Source organism: Puma concolor, chromosome A2 (assembly GCF_028749965.1).
Source record: "Puma concolor isolate L17-30 chromosome A2, mPumCon1.1.hap2, whole genome shotgun sequence".
Lineage (NCBI taxonomy): Eukaryota > Metazoa > Chordata > Mammalia > Carnivora > Felidae > Puma > Puma concolor.
In genome coordinates, this window is record NC_141668.1 from 19,466,193 (window position 1) to 19,488,799 (window position 22,607).

A 22,607-nucleotide genomic window follows, 5' to 3' on the forward strand; every position below is an offset into this window, starting at 1 on the left:
CTCTGGTCATCCGACTTGTTCACGGCTACTTCCAGCGCAGTATAAGGAGAGAAGAGAATGTTTGCAATCATGTTCTGCCCTTTTGAAGGGCTGGGTACTAACTAAACAGTAGCACCTCGTGTTCCTCCGTCTTCAGGGCTGGTAAGGACATGAACAGATTCATCTGATCCCCTTGAAACAGCTAACACACTGGGATCATGATGCGCCAGGTTTAGGGGTTGTCGTCTGGGACCTTAGAAATGAGTTCTAGGTCTTTGGCAAGGGGCTGGAGAGCACATGGGACTCTCCTGTTTGGCCAAGGTCCCAGATCTAACCAGATCTTGACAGGTCCTCTCTTCAACAGCACCACACTCGAGCTCATGTCTATGGCTCAGATAACATCCCACTTTTGTGTGGGACCAAATCAAAGAGCCAACTAAACAAAGGCCACGAGTACTATCATATTTCACATACAAAGGAAGGAGAGCTCAACAAAAATAGAGACATTTCCAATAAACACCAAGTTGACATTCCACTTTAATGACTACTCAAATCATCCACACAGCAGACTAATTACTTACAAATATTTAAAATGCTTAGACTGGTTAATAATCAGTCAATGAGACTTAACAGACTGAAATTTTAAAATAGCAAATTAGGAAAAACCACAGTGAAGCTATTGCTCATTACTCGATTTTGGCATAAGCCATTCTTCATCCTGAGAAAGTTTTAAGCCAGCAGAACTCCTAAGGCTAGAATAATGCATCTGCACTGAATTAAGCCAAACTGAATCAATCCTGTATTACGCAATACTGTATTATAAATTCACTAACTGGAACATCATATGAAAGTTAAAATGAGTGAACAAACAGCACATCCCCTGTCTGATAACTGGCTTAGATTTTTGTTGTTGTTTTTTTGGCTCCAAGAACGTTTGAAGGGAAATATCAGAGTTCTCACCCTGCAACTGCCCTTCTCCGTCACCACTCCCTCCACTGCCACCCCTTCTTCAGCCCCCAACCATTGTCTTTAATTCTTGAATCTTCACGTAGGAGCATCTAGGAGTTAACTGTGGTCAATCCACATGGTTGGGCTATTTCGAGTAAGAAATAATGAAAGTGGGGCGCCTGGGTGGCGCAGTCGGTTAAGCGTCCGACTTCAGCCAGGTCACGATCTCGCGGTCCGTGAGTTCGAGCCCCGCGTCGGGCTCTGGGCTGATGGCTCGGAGCCTGGAGCCTGTTTCCGATTCTGTGTCTCCCTCTCTCTCTGCCCCTCCCCCATTCATGCTCTGTCTCTCTCTGTCCCCAAAATAAATAAACGTTGAAAAAAAAAAAAAAAGAAATAATGAAAGTTTATGGTAAGTCAAAGGGGGTAACTCAATGCCAGTATGGGTAGAAATTCAAACAACTTCATTTTCTGCATACAGGAATAGCTCTAGAAAGTCAAATCTGCACCTATGAGCCCTCTCCACCAAGTCATTATAGCAGGAACAGGAGCCACAGCCAGTTATTGAGATCACTGTACATTATTTTATTTATTTTTTAAATGTTTATTTATTTTTGAGAGAGAGACAGAATTGGAGCGGAGGAGGGGCAGAGAGGGAGACACAGAATCAGAAGCGGCCTCCAGGCCCTGAGCTGTCAGCACAGAGCCCGAGGCAGGGCTCGAACCCACGAACCGTGAGATCATGACCTGAAGCTGAAGTCGGACGCTTAACCGACTGAGCCACCCAGGTGCCCCGAGATCACTGTACATTATTAAGTATATTAATACTTACGTTAATATGTATATACATTAATTAAGTATATTAAGATACACTTACAGCATTCACACTTGGCCTTCTATTAGAGGTGGCTGTGCAAATGCTCGCTTCGCCAACCAGGATTATAAACGCTTTGAGAAGAGGGACCATGTCTCATCCATCCCTGTGTCACACATGCTCTCAGACCAGTGCCTTACCCCCTGCGAGAACTCAGTAATATTTGTTCAACTGTAAAGAACCTTCTATTATATGCATTGGCTGCCAGGATCCAGAAACTGTTCAGCTGTATGATCCACTTTTACAACTGTATATATTGTATGAATCTACTTCTTATATACAAATACAAGCGATAAGGAACAGAACATTAGCTACAAACTCTAACTTATAAAGTCCATACATGAAAGCACTCTGAAGACTTTGCCAGAGTTCCAGTATCGGCCGAATTTCAGAAAGAGATCAAAATGGGGACACAGCTCCTCAAAAGCCAGGATTTTGCGTGTCCAATTCTAGGGGCTATATCCTGTGCCAAGAACAGCACCTGATTTGACAGGCCCTCAGCACACAGCTGAAATGAATAAACCTGAACTCTCTGGGCTTTCTAATTAAATCTATTCTTTTACTCTTGAAACCTTGATTAAAGACTGTGTTTCCTTTATAACCTTACCAGAGAGACAGAGACAGAGAGAGAGAGAGAGAGAGAGAGAGAGAGAGAGAGAGAGAGAAGGCACTTAGGCTTGAATACAAGGTATTTAGTGCTAATAAACAATTCAAATTAAATTTGTCTATATATTTTCTTTGATTTCCTCCAAAGGTTTGCTCATCTCGGGCAACAGGAGAAAAGATGGCCAGGGAGACAGATTTGTCACAGGATGAAAGCAAACCCCAAGTCTATAGTGTATAGTATAGTTTAAAAGTAAAAGTTTTCCTACATCAATTAAACTTTGAATAAGAGAAAGCCTGACCATACCACCAGACAAGCATTTGCTTTACAGGAGAGAGGTCTGAATTTGCAGCTTCCGAAAATATCACGCTAAAATGCCAAAGGTGAAGCACTCGTCAGCCCCGCCGCCACAGCTGGCCCCGGCTGACCTGCCCTCCCCGGCTCTCTAATTTTGCCTCAAGGCTTCCTTGCCTTGCTATGTGTGCAGCTGCACCCAATTCTTCAGGGACCAAGCCTGTCGTTCATGAGTCTCCTGCATGCCACTCTGATTCCAAACTTGAAACTGCCTAGTCCTGTGCTTGAACCCAGACTAAACAATCCACTTCCGCTGGCAAGGCGCAGACTACATCCAACGCTTCAGTTCAGGCCCTGGATTTTCCTTCAGTGTGGGCCAGCAGCAAACAAACAGGAAGTGACTATGCCAACCACAGAGAAAGAAACAAACGCCTGTCTGGAGCGCTACAGAACAAGATGCTTTTAGATACTAAGCCTGTGTTAGGAGCTTTCGCGGTGGTGCTCTGTGACAAGTGTGTCTGAACCAGTCAGCGCAGGGCCCTGCTTTTGCCTGGACTTATTAGCACAGCACAGGCAATCCTCTACGCTGCTAGAAACAGGTAAAGCAGTTCCTTAGGTAGGAATTTTCTTACTGTATCGTATCTCATAGGTCTGTCTGCAGTCCTTCTTCTGAAAGTGTCAAGGACTACTTTCCAGTTAAAAGTAATGCAATCTCCCAATTACCTACAATTTAAAAGCAGAGATGTTAAATAAGTAATCGACATGGTAGAAGCTGTCCTGATCAGGCAAGAAGCGTATCCTAGGCCCTGACATGGGTTCCTGTGTTTGCAATTCTTGTACAAGAGTGCTGCCTAGTTCCAAATCAGTAACACTTGCCTTGCTGTTCTTTTCATGCTCTTGCATTGACCTACTCCTTGCCTAGGTGGTTGTGAGAAGAAAAAAAGGACAGACAGAAGACCCAAGGACGACTAGAGAATTCAGTGTCAAGTGAGCAGAAATAGTTCTGGGGCAGGAAAACCTTTCCTAGACAAGCTCACAACCTCGAAGGACAAAGCTTCTTGGTCCAACAGCTTCTAGGTCACTTGCGAAGACCGGCTGCGCCAGCGATTCCCTGTGATGTCCATGGTTTGGGTGCTGCGTAAAGTCAGCACTACCTGCTCCCAGTCTTGAGAGAGCATACCGGGGCCCTCCGGGTTAGTTTTCAAAGGCACAATTAGGCGTATGTAGCAACCTTCATTTAATTAATTCTACTAGTTGACAAACTAATCGAGTCTTTATCTGAGGCAACAAAAGCCATGGTCCCCATTAGGGAAATGGTCATTTCACTGGATGAAAGCTAGACTTTTTACACCGAACTATAATTCACATGCAGTAAAATTTACCGGTTTTAGTGTACAGAATAGCTCTAATGAACCCCCCAAAATTTCCTTATGCCCCCCTGCATCCTACCTTTTCTTCCACTGATCTGTTTTCTGACCCGACAGTGTTGCCTTTTCCTGACAGGCATATAAATGGGAGTCATACAGTGCATAGTTTGCTTGTTTTTTGCTAAAAAAAAAAAAAAAACAAAAAACAAAAAAAACCAAAACTCAAACAAACAAAACAAAACTCAAAGTTCTTTTCTCACTGTTCTGGGGATATCAAAGTCTGAAGTCACTTTCCTTGGCTTGTACATGGTTGTCATCTCCCTGTACCTTCACATGGTCTTCTCTCTCTGTGTGTCTGTGTCCTGATCTCTTATGAGGACGCCAATCACGTTGGATTAGGGCCACCCTAATGGCCCCATTTTACTTTAATTACTTCTTTAAAGACTCTCTATCTAAATATGGTCACATTCTGAACTACTGAAGGCTAAGACTTCAACAAGAATGTACAATACTCAGCTTTTTGAGCCCAGGTCTTTCACTTAGCATAATGCCGTTGAGGTTCAGCCACGATGTTGAGGGTATCAGTAGTTTGTTCCTTTTCATTAGAGCAGTTTCTTTAAGCAAAACAGCTGAGTGATCAATGATTGGTCAAATGAAATAAAAAGTATGACCCAGATACACTAAACAGCAGTGTAAAACACGGGACTGAACCTCAGTTTTCCAGTGAGTTCACAGCCTGGCTCTAGTTCCTATATTAAACAGGATATGTATGTAAATGCCTAGAGCTGCACTTAACATGCGCTAAAAAAAAAAAAAAAAAAAAAAAAAAAAAGTCACCTGGTACATCTGTACTAGGGAACACCATTCACAAACCACAATATTAGGGTAACAGCAATAATAATTTGAGACTCAGTTAGCTGCATCAAATTAACTTTTAATGGTTAACCTGCCAAGGATACTCTTGACTCAGCTTCTTAAAACATAGTATTCCAAACAAAAAATAGATCAAGGGAAGGGCTACTTTTCAGAAAACATTTAAAACAAAAAAGCCCAGGTGGTAATCATGTGTGGAGACTCAGTGAACTGGGTTTGGGTGGAGTTCACGACTCCAACTAATTATCATGATCATGGCTAAGTCATCTGAGGTCTGTCTGGCTTTCATTTCCCCTCAACAGCACCTGTCTTCTTTTTCACAAATGGAAGAAGTGTCAGTCAGGACTGGACTGCCTATAGGATAAAGTCATAGCACCAAATAGTTGACAAACAAAATAACGTCTTAAGAACCAACAGTCTCCACTGTTGAGGTGTATACAAGGTAGAGTAGATGTGTAACACTAGTATACTTTTAAGTAGAGAGATCATAAGGCACTTGGAGATTTCAGGGTAGACTAATATTCTAATTAGTTTTTTTACTGGGACATCATCCTTCCTACCCCAAAGTTATAGTCTTTAAACAATAAAGTATTTTTGTGATACGAGAGTATGCGGTCGTTGATTCTATCAGCTACCATACTCCTCCCCAGCAGAAGGTAACATGCTTTAAGTTTGTCAGGCAGTTTAAGGATAATACAGGGAAAAATTGCCCAGTTCCTTGAAAGATCCTGTTAATAGGAGAGAATTTTATATAAACATATCTAGAAAGCATGACTAGGAATCAGATGAATCTACAACCACAAACATCTTTACTTTTGTAATCAATGCAAAGAATTTAGCAACTTTTGTGTTTACAGGAAATATGGAATCTGGTCACACCTATTTCAGGGATTCATTCTTAATACTAGCAAAGGCTAACACCTTTATGGTAAGGTGACCACATAATTTATCATTCAAGCAGGGCACTTATGAAAGTGAAAGGAGATGCTATTAATAATTGCACTGGAACAACAGGTATTAACCAGAAAATGGGGGTGATACAGTCATGTAACTTTACAGTAAGAATAAACTGGCAATTAAAATGGTAAATTTTATGATATTTTTTAACACAATGAACATACACACACACACAAATAAATTGGCCAGTGGTCCTTCCTATAGGATAAATACCTGTATTTCCCCCTAAAGTAAGTAAGATTCACTTAATTTCTGGAATCTTAAAAAGTTAGCATCCAGGGGCCCCTGGGTGGCTCAGTAGGTTAAGCATCTGACTTCGGCTCAGGTCATGATCTTGCGGTCCAGGGGTTCGAGCCCCACATCGGGCTCTGTGCTGACAGCTCAGGGCCTGAAGCGTGCTTTGGATTCTGTGTCTCCCTCTCTCTCTCCCCCTCCTCCACTCACACTCTGTCTCTGTCTCTCAAAAATGAATAAACGTCAAAAAAATATTTTTTTTTAAGTTAGCATCCAAATTCAAAGGAATATTTTCTTTTAGGCTGAGAATTTATCAAATACCACATAAAGCCCTATAACTTGAGTTCCTGAAAGTCAGATGTGTGAGGTAAGACTAATGTTGGTATTCCTATTCTGGTAAACATATACATCCAGAATAAATTTTTAAAAAGCTAAAATCTCATTAACAGAAATTATGTGGAAGAAATAACATACACTGTTCCTTCGGATCTTGGCAAAGTCATCTATGCTTAATTCTTAGAGCTGTGACATCGAACACATGGATCTTATTTTTCAATATATAGTAAGAGAAATCCATTAGTGGAGATTGGTATTTAGGGAACTCCTAAAATAAGACATGATAACTAATTTATGGAGTGATTCTAAAATCTAAAATAATTTCTTCCATGTTAGGCGTGGAGGTCATTCTAAAGGGAGTCACAGCGACACCAAAGAGCTCCATGAGTCTTAACAACGGCACCACCAGGGGGTACCATAGGCCAAAAGGAACCAAGTTGTTCTGCCCGGGGTGGGTGAGCCAAACTTACATACCAGCCTTCTGTCTTCCTACGGACAGATCCCAATCTTCACATCCACTGCTTTTGCTTCCCCACTCTATGGCTTGTGCCTAATGGCATATTCTGGATTTTCTGCCATTTTTTCCCCCTGAATGTCTGCCATCTGCCATGGTCACCAACCCTCCCATTTCCACTTCCTGTCTCCCTCATCTACACCTCCCCTGTCCTCTGCTGCAGACATCAGCCAACTTTATGCCTTTTCTACTTTCACGTATTTCCTTCTCAAATCTCATACCATTTGCCTCTTCCAGCATGAAAACTGCTGTTTTAAATCAATTATCTTCCAAATAACAACATTTTGTATAAGGCCTATAGATAGGGAGAGGGATAGGAATTATAATTTAAGGTTGCTTCAGTTGTGTTAAGCTCTGAAAAGTCATTTAGCATTATACATCTAACTTAAAAAAAAAAAAAAAAGACCTCCAGAAGAAAGCTTAAATAAAGCCTGAGGACTAATGCCTACTAATTTCTCAGCAACCCCTATAAATCCATTTCTGCTCTAGTGACCAAAGCTGTAGTTTATTTTATTTTTCCTTATTCTTTACTCCACATCCATACATGTCTACTTTGACACTGCTTCCCATATTTGCCCTCCAATATTTTTCTCTAGGCCAATGCCACATCCTTTAATCTTTCAATCCCATTGATTAAACTATTTTTGCAGCTTTAACTTGGTAATTCACATATCATACAATTTATCCATTTATCCCACGGCTTTTAGTATATTCAGACTCGTGCGACCATCATCACAATCAACTTTAGCACGTTTCACCACCCCAACAAGAAACTCTGTACCTAACGGCAGCCACTGTTCATTCCACACCCTTCCACCTCTACCCCAGGCCCAGGAAACACATAATCTATTTTCTGTCTGTAAAGATGTGGCCATTCTGGACATTTCATTTAAGTAGAATTGCACAATAAATATTCCTTTGTGACTCCCTTCTTTCAGGTAATGATGATTTTAAAGTTCATCCACACTGTAGCACATAAGAGTATTTCATTCTGTTTCATTGCTGAATCATATTATATTGTATGGATACCAAATTTAATGTATCTAGTCACTAGGTGACACACATTTGGGATGCTTCTCTGTGTTTTGGCTCTTATGAATACTACTACTATGAAGGTTTGTGTACATGTTTTCATTTGGACATAGGTTTTCATCTCTCTTAAGTATTGCTATGGGTTGAACTATTATGCCTCCAAAAAAGATACGTTGAAGTCCTAACCTCAGAATGTGACCTTATTTGGAAACAGGGTCTTTATAGAGGTAGTCAAGTTAAAATGATATCTTTCATCCTACTCTAATATTATGTGTATTCTTATGTAAAGGGGAAATCTGGACAAGAAACAGAGACACACAGGGAAAACACCTAGTGAAGACAGGTCTGTACGGATGCACCTACAAACCAGGGAACACCAAAGATTGCCAACAAGCCCAAGAAGCTAGAAGACGCAAGAAAGGATAGAGAGAATATGACCCGGGCAACACTTTAATTTAGGACTTGCAGCCCCGGGAACTGTGAGGAAAATTAGTATCTGTTGTTTTAAGCCTTGCAGTTATTGGTACTTCGTTACAGTAGCGCTAGGAAATGAATACAGGTAAATACCTAGCAATAGATTTGGTGGGATCGTATGGTAACCGCAGGTCTAATCTATAGAGAAGCTGACGGATTGTTTTCCACAGCAGCTATACCAAATGATTGTTTTTCGGTAAATTATTAATGGTTTCAAAACCTCCCTCAAATACAGAAAGTAAGCTTTCTATGGGTAACCTTGCCGTCCACAGGTAATTCTTCCTCTACTCTGACCAGGGTGACAGTCTTCTTCACCATTGGCTAAACCTTCCTATTCCCTTCAAAAAACAACAGTAACAAATAGGGAAATCCTCGATGCACTAATAGAAGGGAGTATCTAGAATGGGCTGTGGCTGGGGATGCAGAATAATCTTAAAGACATCTAAACCTAAAGACAGTTGAAGAATAAATGGTATTAAATAGCAAGAAATCATTTTTTAACGGGAGGGTTTCCTAGTTAAGACAGGGGAGAAAAGAGGTTCCTGAAGCAGATGATGGCATCTTCTTTAGGGAAGGGAGCTTGGCCACAGAGAGATCGAAGTCTCGTCTCTGGAACAAGGGAATTGGAGTGGTGGAACAGAATACACCTTTTGGCAGAAACTTCGAAATTCTGAATTTCAGTTTGTTGTTGTCCTAAGAGAAGGCTCAACTCTTCTTCAAACAATAAAGTACTGTAGTCCAATAATGATGAAGTTATTTATCACTTAATCAAATACCTGACTATTCTGAAAGAAAAAGAATAGAAGCCTTTATGTAGTTGAGTAAATAAGATATATACACAAACAGGGTGAGCGCCATGTCTAGCCAATAACATTTTTAATAGCCAATAAAGTCTGTAGAGTTTAGATCTCTGCACAACTAATGGATGCAAGTATTCGAGTAATGATTTGGCTTTTGGCCATGTTATAAAAATCAGGGGCAAAAGCACATGCTAAAAAGTTTACAATAAAATCTCATAAAGATCACTTTGTTTGGTTACCAATAACCTATTTTCACTTATTTCACATACAATGTCAACCTCTTCATTTTTCACAGCCTCATAGAGAAAAGTAAAGCAGAATGGGCAAGGAATGTTAGAGAAATGCATTCTAATATCAGGGGCTAACTAATGCTGGTGCTGTCAGGACAAAGGACGAGGGAGCAGATCACTCAAAAAGCACAAATGCCTGGGATTGCTTAGTGAAGGGAGAAAGGGGAAGGAAGAACCCCCTGTGTCACAGTGCAGTCGCTGATGCCCCAAAGTGGTGAGCCTGAGTCCTCAGGGGTTCCTAGTTTACATCAGTTAAGAGGAAGATAACAATATTGTACATTTCAGAATATGTTTAGAACACAACATGAAGTGGTTAAAATAAAATTGAGCCCACTGATTATCTCCAACAGGCAATCCTTTTATTTACCTTCCCCCTAACTTTCTCCCAATCAATGAGTAGGCCTGGTCTGGAAAAAAAGAGCTGGAACAAAGGAATTGTTCAAGAAACACAGATCTGCAACGCAGGAATAATTGTTTAGAGTTGGAAGAGCATGGGCAAAGCTGAAGTCTAGATAATTTTGTTTATCTGGAACGACTCAAATAAATAAATTGACTTTGCATACCATCTCTATAGAAATTAATTCCCTCCCTAGCCTGCTTTTACCTTGCTACAGCAAAAACCTTATTATCCTTTAGATCAATAGTTCTCAAAGTGGAAAACCCCCAAGCAGCAGTAACCACATCACCTGAAAACACCTTAGAAGGGCAAATTCTCCAACCATACCCCCGGGGCCTACAAATTCAGAAACTTCAAGGATGGGGCCAGCAATCTGGAGTAGACCAAAGTCTCCCTCCAGGGAAATCTGATGCTTGCTAAAGTTTTAGAATCATTGCTTTATATAGTATGAATGTGAAAGGCATAGCGTTTTTGATTTAATAGAACAAAATGATTCTTAAAAGACTGAAATGAGTATGGAAACTAATTTGACAATAAATTTCATATAATTAAAAAAAAAAAAAGACTGAAATGACAAAAGGGAATAGGGCAAGAAAGTCCATTATGTAAATTGTGCTCAGAAACCCTGTCCTTTCTAGATTAAGGTCCAAGCATAACATTTAGCAACCTCTAATAAGTAGTAGCATAAGGATGGTACCTTCCAGATGTTTCAGGAGAGCCCTACTGCTATTTCCATGAGCAGATATCAGAATGGTTTTGCCACTTAAGACTTCAGGAGCAATCCTTTCATTCCAAAAGGGTAGGAGTCTCTCCAGAACATCCTTTAAGCTTTCAGATCGTGGCAGCTGATCGACAGGTACATCGCACACTTTATACCTCCGGTCACTGTAGATTTCATGGTAGTAAGGGTGAGATTCGTCAATGGGTGGTGGGGTCACATTGTAACTTCTCCTCCAGAGCCTCACTTGTTCTTCACCGTGATTCAAAGCCATCTGCTCCCTGTTGAGACCGATCAGAGCTCCATAGTGACGTTCGTTCAGACGCCACGAGCTTTCCACCGGAACCCATTCCTGCCCCAGCTCTTCCAGGATCAGCCAGGCTGTGTGGATGGACCGATTAAGGATGGACGTGAATACGAGATCAAACTCAAAGTTTAGTGCTTTGAGTTGCTTCCCACAGTTCCGAGCTTCCTCCATTCCTTCACTGTTAAGTTTCTGATCCACCCAGCTACAAAACCGATTCTCTTTATTCCAAGCGCCCTCTCCATGTCTTAACATAATCAGTTTGTACTTGGACATACTGATGGCTGAGCTCGCCTAGCACTTTCAAGTGGGTTCAATGACAGCAAGACATCTAGAAAGAGAAGAAACAAAAAGTATGTTATGGTCTTCATTCAACCGACTACCTGAACTTTACAACATATACACTATGGCACATTCTACAGATAATTAATTACAGGGAGCCTAGTCGATTTGAATTTTCTGACAGCTAGACAATATCTTAATTGTATGATGTAAAATGACAAGACATGTCATTCTAATGGCATGCTGCGTTTCCACCAGATAAAAAGGCAGTCTGTGCTTACAGAAGAGAGGATTTACTAGAATGAGTTATAGATGTCTGAAAGTATGACTAGTAGCTGGGAACTCCCAGCTCCTAGCAGCTGACTCCAGGTTGAAGGCATCCTTCTCACTTTGTTTTTCCCCCCGTGGAAAAAGAATATTTACCAGTGTCACCTTATTATAGAAGTTAAACATGTTAATTCAATGAACCACCACATCTGCTTGGTATGTAAATCACTAATGGGTGGCAACTCGCTCTTCAATGCCACAGGCAACACTACATATAAGAAAATCTATGGTCCAACGTTCAAACGACACCAAAAGTGATTTAAAACAACATTAACACTGAATACGGTACTCACCTAAATAATCTCTCCCCTGCCCCCAAAACAACGCTCGGCAGGCATAAATCCTGATGCAAAAAAGCTATCAAATGCAAGCAGCTGTAGAAGAGATGCTGCCTGTAGAAAGAGATTAGCAGGAGCAGGTCTGAAGAAGTGACAGGAAGCACGCTGATAAGGAGGCCCCGCCCCCTCCTGCCCAAATCTTAGGCTGCCCTACACACACCAGCCGCATCTCAGCGGGAGAAGAATCTGGTGAAGTGGGACAGACAACCTTAGAGTGTTTCTGAATTCCCTAAGTTAGGCTGCTGGCCCGAAGGTCTGCTGGGCCCACTCCGTCCCCTGGAGAATCTGCTGTTCCGGCTGCATCAGCCTGCCCTCAGCCTCCTTGCAGTGGACATATGTATGCCGACAAACACTGCCCGCCTTGCATGCCCAGGCTCTCCACTTCCACCCCAGGGTTTTCCACACTGGGGACTAAAAATGATATGAACATCGGGGCCTGGTCTCCTGCCGTTCTTGCAACTTCCATGAAATGGGAGATTTTCTGGCCCACTTAATCCGTGATTCACCCACAGTTACATAACAGTCAGTGACAAAGTTAACTGGAATCTAGGTATCTAGTTTCTTCCTTTCTTTAGTAATTTCCAGAGATTCTGAAGGGGAAAAAAAAACCCTTTAAAACAAGGCTTCATCTCACTGCAGGAGAAGGTAAACTGATGGGGCCCTGAGGGAAGAAGCAGATTGAGGTAATCTGCAAGTAGCTGAAAGACCAGGGTCGTCAGGTTTATGACACCCCTTTCTGGTCAAGCATCAGGTTTGAAGCTTTAGTGCATGTGAAACAGGAAGCATCTGGAAGAGCCTGGGCTCGGGCGAAGGTACATCAGACAGCTGAGAATTTCTGGAGGAAGAGGGATGATTCTACCCTCAGCCCAGAGGGGCATGAGGTTGGCGGAAGAACAGAGAATGGGATGACACACATCTGGGCAGTGTTTTGCTGTGTGATCACTGGTGCCCAGAAGCAGAATAATCACGAAGCTAATGAGCTCAAATTTCAGGATCCTTCACTTGAACAAACCCCGTCTAAGGCACGGGGAGAGACCAAATAATGAATGTGTGGGCGTGTGTGTATGTGTGTGTGTTTAATTTGCAAAAGAAAGACATTTTTATATTGTTTCTTCAAAGAGCCCCAATTCACCAAGTACTAGAAACTTCTGTCAGATCAAAAACTAGACCCACCCTCCTGTAACATTTATTGTTTTGTTTTTTTGATGCTGGTAGAGAAGGGAATGGAGAAAAGAGAGGCTATCAAGTGTTCCTCCACCCCAACCCTCACTTTGTCGTGTCAAGCAAGAAGCCTCCTTATGCTAATAAAGCTGTTTTCCCTTTAAATGAATAAGGGTATGATGGGGTGCCTGGGAGGTTCAATCAGTTGAGCCTCTGATTCTTGATTTCGGCTCAGGTCATGATCCCAGGGTCACAGGATTGAGCCCTGCATCAAGCCCCACATTGGGCTCTGTGCTGAGTGTGGAGCCTGCTTAAGATTCTCTCTCCTTCCCTCTCTCTCTCTCCCCCTCTGCTCCTCTCCCCTGTTCATGCTCTCTCTCTACCTCTGCCCTTCTCCCCTGCTCATACTCTCTCTCTCTCTCCCTCTAAAATATATATTTTAAAAAAGGGTAGGATGGACAAATTCTGTAGGCAAAAGCACTTCTCCAATGCCTTTGATTATGAACTATACCAAGAGAACAAAAAATATATATGGCAATAACATCATGAACATTCAGGCACTTACCACCAAGCTTGCAGTATTTTAATCTGCTATATTTGCTTACTCTGTTTAAGAAATAAAACAATTTCTGTTCCCCCCACCCCCAATACATATATATATATATAGAGAGAGAGAGAGAGAGAGAGAGCGCAGAGAAACAGTACCACAGCCACAAAGACTACACCCCTCCCTCCCTCTGGTGTACAGGGGTGAACATAGGACAAAGTACAGATTAGTGCATCTATCTTGGGTAAATAAAGTCACTTCCTTCTTTCCTCCTTGCTGCTATCAACTGACTTCCCATTTAATTAACTACTGAATATTTACAGGGGAGCTGCTGAGGTTTAAAGTTTAAGATTTTAATCATCATGGGAGCTGGTATACCAAGTGTTTACCAACAAACACACAAACACACACACTGAGCCACAGGCATGATGGGAACCATGGAAAACTGTAGAGAGCATATGTGCTTCTCTGATGGACGTGGCTCTTGTGCAGATGGACAGAGCTTTTGTATAACTTGGTCTCACTGAACTAAGGGTCCCATTCTTACAACCTTTCTGGAGAATACACAGAAGAAGGGACTCCTCAAAGCAAACACTGGAGAGACTGCAATACTTCGAGTCAGACCACAGAGAACCTAGGGACTCAGTTTTGTCTTTAGGGTAAATAAATGTCTTCTTTAAAAAACATAAAAATGGGGGCGCCTGGGTGGCTCAGTCGGTTGGGCGTCCGACTTCGGCTCAGGTCACGATCTCACGGTCCGTGAATTCGAGCCCCGCGTCGGGCTCTGGGCTGATGGCTCAGAGCCAGGAGCATGCTTCCGATTCTGTGTCTCCCTCTCTCTCTGCCCCTCCCCCGTTCATGCTCTGTCTCTGTCTCAAAAATAAATAAATGTTAAAAAAAAAATAAAAAAAAAAACACATAAAAATGGTCATTTCAGGGGGTGCCTGGGTGGCTCAGTCAGTGAAGTGTCTGACTTCAGCTCAGGTCATGATCTCACGGCTCATGAGTTCAAGCCCCACGTCAGGCTCTGTGCTGATAGCTCGGAGCCTGGAGCCTGTTTCGGATTCTGTGTCTCCCCCTTTCTCTCTCCTCCTCCCCTTATAGCACTCTGTCTGTCTGTCTCTCTCTCAAAAATAAATAAACATTAAAAAAATTTTTTTTAAATGGTCATTTCAGCTCCTAAAAGTTCATATAAAAATAAAAGGAGTAGCTACTACTTGGCTGCTCCATGTCTCTGTGGGGTTCCTGGATCTTCCAATTTTCAAAAACACCAGAAATGCACATTAAAGACAACTGTAGTGAGAAAGAGAGGGGGGGGGTTGTGAGCAGGGGAGGGACAGAGGGGGAGAGGGAGAGAGAGAGGGGCGGTGGGGGAAGAATCTTAAGCAGGCTCCACACTCAGTGCAGAGCCTGACATGGAGTTCAATCCCACAACCCTGGGATCATGACCTGAGCCAAAATCAAGAGTCGAACACCCAACCAACTGAGCCACCCAGGTGCCCCAGAAATGCACAGTTTTATGTGAAATCTGATATTAATACTGGTGACTAATTTAAATACATTTTAGAAACATGAACTAAATGAAATGTGTCTGGAGGCCAGTTTGAGTCTGCTAACATATGCACCATGACTTACAGGGAAATCTCCAGGCCACAGATGAATGAAGAGGCCACCATACCCCAGGAGAAGGTCAGTACCCCAGGCTCCAATCCCAGCTTTCCTCTGCTTTGTCCAACACCCTCTAACCCCCACATGTGCTGGGCTCCTTGTCCCTGACCCTTCTTCACCAAAGCCTGGGCCAGTGCCCTGAAGAGCCTCAGCTCTGTAATCAAACTTCCACTCAACTTTGGACTCTTCCTGGAATGCTTCGGCCAGCTCTGAGCTTTAACCATGCTGAAAGTGAACTGAAAGCAAAACTACCTCTTCGAGGTGTCTGCTTCTCCCTTGACTCGGGGGTGTTTGGGCCTAAAGTCCTGGGGCACGGGTAGGTGACGGGCAGGGTCCTGCTCCCTTTCAATCCGGACCAAATGCCTCCATGCCCACCATCTTTTGGGGAGGGGAGAAGCTTTGACTTTGAGAGTCTTGATATATTCAGATGTAGCTCTCTTGCCTTCATTTATTAACTGCAAACTTCCTGAAAAGTGAGCACCCTATTTAAAATCCTCAATCACTTCCTGTTGGTCTTAGGATAAAGTCCAAAATCCTGAACATGACTTGCAAGGCTTTGGTTTTCTCTTATTTCCTTGAGCATGCCATGTTCTTTCTTGCTTCAGGACCCCTGCACACACTGTACCCTACCCAGAACCCTCACCCTGCATCCCCTCCCCTCCACTGCCACTTTGGTCCCACCCAGCTTGAGGTAACCTCTAGTCACCCTTTAGATCGGCTGTGTCAATCACAATATGCTGCAAGCCACATATATAATTTTAGATTTCTTAAAATTCATATTAAAAAGGGAAAAGAAATAAATGCAATTAATTTTAATAATATACCTTATTGAGGGGCACCCGAGTGGCTCAGTCGGTTGAGCGCCCAACTCTTGGTTTTGGCTTAGGTCATGATCTCACAGTTTTGTGGGTTCAAGCCCCTTATCAGGCTCTATGCTGACAGTGCAGAGCCTGTTTGGGATTCTCTCTCCTCCCCTCTCTCTGCCCCTCCCCGACTCATGCTGTCTCTTCTTCCTTGAAATAAACTCAAAAAAATAATATATTTTATCTAACCTTATAGAATCAAAATAGTATTCCAACATACAATCTATATAAAAGTATTAATGGGGTATTTTACATTCTTTTTTTTCATAGTAGGTCTTTGAAACCTGATACGTATTTATACTTATAGCACGTCTCAATTTGGACCAGCCACATTTCAAAGGCTCAAGAGCCACATGTGACCAGTGGCTACCAAACGGATCAGAACAGCTTTAGAGCTTAAATGTTATTTCCTCTAGGCCAATCATTCTCAAACTTGAATGTACATGAGAATCACCAAGAGAAGTGGTTAAAACAGAGTGCTGGGCCTCACTTCCAAGGCCTGACTGACCACATCTGGGCGGGCCTGAGAATCTGTATTTCTAACAAGTTCCCACATGATGCTGACATCCTGCCAGTTTGAGGACCATGCTTTGAGAACCTCTGCTCTAGGCAGACTTCTCTACCCTTCCCTTTCACCCATTGGGAAGTCGACAGTCCTGCTTGGAAAACACTCGTGAAGCACCCTGCTCTACAACACTGCATACAGCTGTGATGGGTCACTTGTGACAGATTACTTGTCCAGCATCTGGGCGCCCTATTAGACTGTGAACTGTATCACGGCAGGTGCTACTTGCCCTATCTCTGGAATCTAGCGTGACACTTGACATACGACACACACAAGGTACTTAGTAAGGAGCTGTGTTGACTGACTTGAAGTCAGTTTGACAGGGGTGATTACATTGTGCTTAATGAGCCTAAGGCCTGACCGTTTTAGCGGTAACTGCCAAAGTAAAAACCACTCAGTTGGCAGGCCCGAGGGGTTAGGAAGCCTTAATTCAAGAATCACAGTGTATTTAGTGGCAAAGCCAGAGCCGATAACAATCATCCATTACACTTCTGTGTCCTTGACAGTTTAATATATTCATGAATGGTCATAATCTCCAGGAAGAAGAGATTCCAACTGACCATATTATACCATCTGTTAAGTAACTGGAATTCAAATAAAAACTTGGAAAAAAAAAAAACAACAACAACAAGCAACCAACCAACAAACAACTAAGTGGCAAATTGGAACGACAATCCACACCTTCTGCCTCCAATACCTGTGCTCCTTCTTCTCACCACTAGAGACTTCAGGGTCTGGGTTTTTTGAGTATCTCGGCTCCACTTGGCTTCACTTCACAGGAGCATCTCCAGTCACAACTTGTCCGTCCAAACCCAGGCAGTCATTTCATAAAATGCATACAAACGAGGTGAGTATAAAGGAGGGCTCAGCTTATGACTGCTCGAGAAAAACCTCAAGGTACAAAGTCAAGTGGGCAATTTAGAGGGGTGCCATACTATGAATATATACTCCCCACTCTCAAATGAAAAATTATTATTATTTTTTTTAAATCGAGCTTTGTTTTTTGTGTTGTGTTTGGTAAAGCTAACCACTCTGGAGTTGGTTCTGAAGGTTCCTTATGTATCCCTTGGCAAGGGTTACCAGCACCTGAATTAAGCACCAATTTTAGTCAATGATTTACTTCATTCCAAAAAGGGCCACACAGGTCACTGAATTAGCATATCCCAGGGTTTCTTCCTTTTTATTTTTATTGTTTTTTTTAACATTTATTTATTATTGAGAGACAGCGTGAGCAGGGGAGGACTAGAGAGAGGGGGAGGCACAGAATCTGAAGCAGGCCCCAGGCTCTGAGCTCTCAGCACAGAGCCCGACGCGGGGCTCGAACCCACAAACTGCAAGATCATGACATGAGCCGAAGTCGGTCGCTTAACCAGCTGAGCCACCCAGGCGTCCCTCTTCCTTTTTAAAGTATGGTAAAGCTGAAAGAAAAAACTTACTAAACAAATAGATCTTTTCTATGCTTCTGTGTCTCCCCTTCTCACCCCTTCCTATTCACTGTTTCCCCGCCTTCTGGCCAATACTTATTTAGTTCTCGGACACCTAACCTGTGCCTTGACCACTCGACTGAACTGGTCTCTCAAAAAACTGCTAACTAGTCATTTCTTACTAAGTGAAACCATCTTCTCGCAGGACTCACACCACTTTGGTCCCTCTGAAACTGACTACTTCAATCAAGGGGGTACAATTATTCTAAGATTTCGGGGCTGCATTTCTCTCAGCTCTTCTATTGTTACATCCTTGTCTCGAGTCGCTGTATTTTCCTACCCACCATTAATAGCACCATGATGATGAAGACAGCATGCGGTATCACAGCAGCTAACATTCATAGAGGGCTCACCATGTGATTTGGGACTATTTGAATCCTCAACCACCATTCTATGGAGAAGATTCTAGGACTACTCCCATTTTACAGATGCAGAAACTTAGGAGGAAAGGTCAACTTGCCCAAAGTGACATAGATTGTAAATGGCAGAGCTGGCAATCAGTCTCAGGCAGGCTGGACCCCAACGCCTATCTTTACGCCTAGAACCACTCTGCTACACTGCCACGTTGACATCCGAGGCTCTCCTCAGTCCTTGGAAACCCAACTTTTCTCACTACTTTAATCACATTAAAATGGATGATTTACAAATTGACAGCCCCAAATATTCATCAGTCTCCCCAGTCTGGTCAATTAATTCATTCTTTAAACATGTGTTGCAACCACCACCTGAGCATGACATAATGCTAGGACTATGAGGAGTATAGGATCCAACACAGATTATGTCTTCAAGGAACTGATGGGGAAAAAGGGTGTGTGTGTGTGTGTGTGTGTGTGTGTGTGTGTGTGTGTGTATCACTAAGGCAGAAAGTCATCCACACCATGAGAAAGCCATTCATAAGGGAGATAAAAAAAGGAAAGATTATTTCTGAGTAAGGCTCATGGACATGGCACTATTTAACCTAGATTTGGAAAGATGTTCAAGACTCAGACTTATAAAACAAGGAAAAGGAACTCGAGCCTAAGGGAATAATGAGTAGAAGCAAGGGAACGGGTACACATGGAGAACGGTGAGCCATTCAAACCGGATGGAGTATAGATAGTGTGACCACATTTCCTGCTTTGCCTAGAACAGTCTTGCTTTAGGCCTGTTTCCCCCACATAATCATTATAGGGCCCCTTTCACACTTGAGTGTCCCATTTGGAAGATTTTATGATCTCTATCCTAAGTATAGGGTCTAACAAGGAAGTAGGAGGAGATTAGCCTAGAAAGAGAAGACTGAATAGTGGCCCCAGAAAGGTCTTGTGCAAAGAAGATAGGTTCTTCCATAAGTATTGGGACATCACTAAAATAAGTATGTGTATTTTAGGAGGATCAGGCAGCACTTACAAACACAGAATGAGATGGGAAAAACCACTGACAGGAAAACTTGAGAGGCTTTTGCAATGATTCTGAAAATGTAGATAATGGAGACCTGGACCAGGATAATGGCTGTTGAGATGCGATGAAGGAGATGAACGTGAAAGACAGTACAGCTTAGCTGAGGTGTTGGCAATTTTTTTTGTAAAAGGCCAAATAGTAAACACTTTAGGCTCCGTGGGCTATCTGGCTTCTGTTGCAGTTACTCAGTTCTGCCATTGTAGCTGATAGCAGCCATAGACCGTTCATAAATGAATAAATGAAGCTTTGGTCCAATAAAATTTTATGTGTGGACACTGAAATTAGAATTTTATATAATTTTCATACATGTGAAATATTGTCATTGTTTGACTTATTTCAACCAGTAGATGAGGTAAAAACTATTCAGAGCTTGTGGGCTGTACAAAAACAGGGAGTGGACCAGAAGGCCTTAGTTTGCCAATCCCTGGCCTAGCTGGGTATCATATTCAGACCTACTAATCATATCAGCATTTCGAACCTTTAAGCATCCTGTCATGGGATAATCTCAGAATTATTAAATCACCTGATTTTATTTTTGGCCAGAACCACAAGTACCTTGAGGAATGAAATCCCATTCATAATTGTTTTTATTCCTCACAGAAGACAATACTGAACTCATTTAAATCAGTCTGAGGAGCTTACTTTTGCTTAATTCACGTAATTCGTAACGGGTCCAAGGTAAAGTTAGAGAGAAGACGTATTCATGGTAGTAAGCAACTTCAAAAATAGGTCATTTTGACATGCTTTACTTTTCTTAGACTATCGTCTTCATAAATTGCCACAGTGTCTCACGCTTCAGGTGAATATACACTTGCTCGGGAATACAAGCTTAGCAATTGGCCCGGCAGTAAATCGACAGGTGATTCAAAGGAAACACGCTATGCAGGTGACATCTTTTCAAAGACTTTTCACTACGTGTAGGCATAGAAATTCCACCTAAATCGCTTGTAGAGCCAAAAAAATATTCTTTCCATAAATGCCACCATAAAATTGAAGTTATGTTATTTATTTTCAAATGTTTATTTTTTTTAAGGGAGAAACAGAGAGAGACAGAGAGAGGGGGAGACACAGGATCTGAAGCAGGCTCCAGGCTCTAAGCTGCCAGCACAGAGCCTGCTGCGGGGCTTGAACCCACAAACCGGGAGATCATGACCTGAGCTGAAGTCAGATGCTTAACCGGCTGAGCCCCTATTTATTTATTTTTTTAGACTCAGCATCCTTTCAGCAAGGCAAGCCTGGAGAGAGCAGGCAGGTAGGGGACTGGTGCAAACACATGGCCCTGCATTTACTGAGGTTACTACAACAACATTTCCAGGACCTCTAGGTAGTTTCAACAAATGTAGCACAACAATCTTGCTGCTGCCTCCTACTCCTGCCTTTCATTAAAGCATATAATTTCACTCACCTCCCCCGCCAACCCCAATAACTGACGCTCGTTCCGTCTTCCAAACTAATGCTCCTGAGACGTTGCTGCCTCCCTTCCTCAGGTGTTTGAAAAGTAATGATGTCTAATACTCTAGCATAACAACTCGTGAATGGGTGGGGAAAATTACAGGCTAAAGACCAGTCTAAAAACTTAGTTTGTTTTCTGCTTCCAAAAACTGAGGAAGAAATGTGATCAGTGATATCATGTTGAGGTAACATAAAAATAATGGATACAGAAGGGCACCTGGGTGGCTCAGTCAGTTAAGTGTCTGATTTTGGCTCAGGTCATGATCTCACAGTTCGTGAGTTTGAGCCCTGCGTAGGGCTCTGTACTGACAGTAAGGAGCCTGCTTGGGATTCTCTCCTTTCCTCTCTCTCTACCCCTCCCTGACTCCTTCTCTCTTGCTCTTTCTCTCAAAATAAATAAAGAAACTTAAAAAAAAGGGATACAGAGTCAGGGTTGCTTTGATCAAAAGATTACCCTTAATTATTAGCTCTTCAAATGCTACCCTCAACCACTCTGATGTTTTTCCTAGTCCAAAACCTCATTGCACAGCTTTGAACAACTCTTAACCTAACTCTGTAGGAATCCAACTCTACAGAACGTAGGCTGGCTGTATTTGAGGACAGAAAAAAAAGAGGGGTTAGCCATGTTTCTAATAAATTAAAAAGGAACTGTTTTTAAGGGAAATGAAATCCAGAGCTCAGTTCTTAGAGTCTTAACAAAGCGTTCTTTCCCCCAAATCAAGCTCAATATTAAAAGTTCAAACATGTACCTGAAAGTACCTTGTTTTCCACTATCTATTACTTTCCCTAAAGCTTTACAGTAACTTTTCTATTTGTATTTGTAATCTAAGGGCGCCTCTCTACCAGGAGCAAATGCTATCACCTCCAGGTGTTTTGCAGGCATTACGACCCTGTCATTCTCCAGCTTTACATCTACCAGCAGCCCCCACTGATCACTTGGTACATGCAAAGCAAACCACAGCAGGGAGACCCCTATTCACAGGGAAGACATCTACATCTGTAATGAGATTGAGTGTTTGCCTGAGGCACGTTGCTTGTTCCGGCCTGCACGGCATCACTGATGAGCAAAACACCCACTCATGACACCTCCTTCCTAACTTTGGTTACTTATTCCCCCAGGATAGTAGCTTTTGTCAACACAAGCTATTTCCACCAAATCCCAGAAGTTTGAAGTCAAGAAACCTGGACATTAGTCCCAGCTCTGCTACTTACTGACAGCGTGATATTGACCAAGTTATTCAAATTTTCTGGACCTCAGGCTCCTTATCCATAAAGATAAGGATAACTGCTGTTCTCAAGGGCTATGGGTGAGACTAAATGAAATTACAGTGAAGCACTCCTGCCGAAGTGAAAAGTATTCTGGGTTGAATGCAGCAGACTTTGATGAACCAAGCCTGGCACAGACCTCAGGCTCCTGAAAGTGATCCTCCTTGCTGAGGTATGCACAGAAGTAAATGCTGGGAATAAAGTGAAATGAGGGGCACCTGAGTG

At 42.4% G+C, this 22,607-nt stretch overlaps 1 protein-coding gene across 3 annotated transcripts in view; it reads right to left on the reverse strand.

Annotated features, from left to right (window-relative positions):
• BPGM (bisphosphoglycerate mutase) overlaps positions 1 to 22,607 on the reverse strand; it is a 30,856-nt gene that overhangs the window by 2,919 nt on the left and 5,330 nt on the right. For 2 of the 3 annotated variants that reach the window (XM_086689681.1, XM_025929624.2), the window contains one exon: positions 10,668 to 11,323. In XM_086689681.1, coding sequence (XP_086545807.1) covers positions 10,668 to 11,268 — 601 coding nt within the window. In that variant the 5' untranslated portion in view covers positions 11,269 to 11,323. Of the gene's footprint in view, positions 1 to 10,667; positions 11,324 to 11,894; positions 12,037 to 22,607 lie in introns of those variants that run through there. The other variant, XM_086689688.1, reaches the window with a different exon arrangement.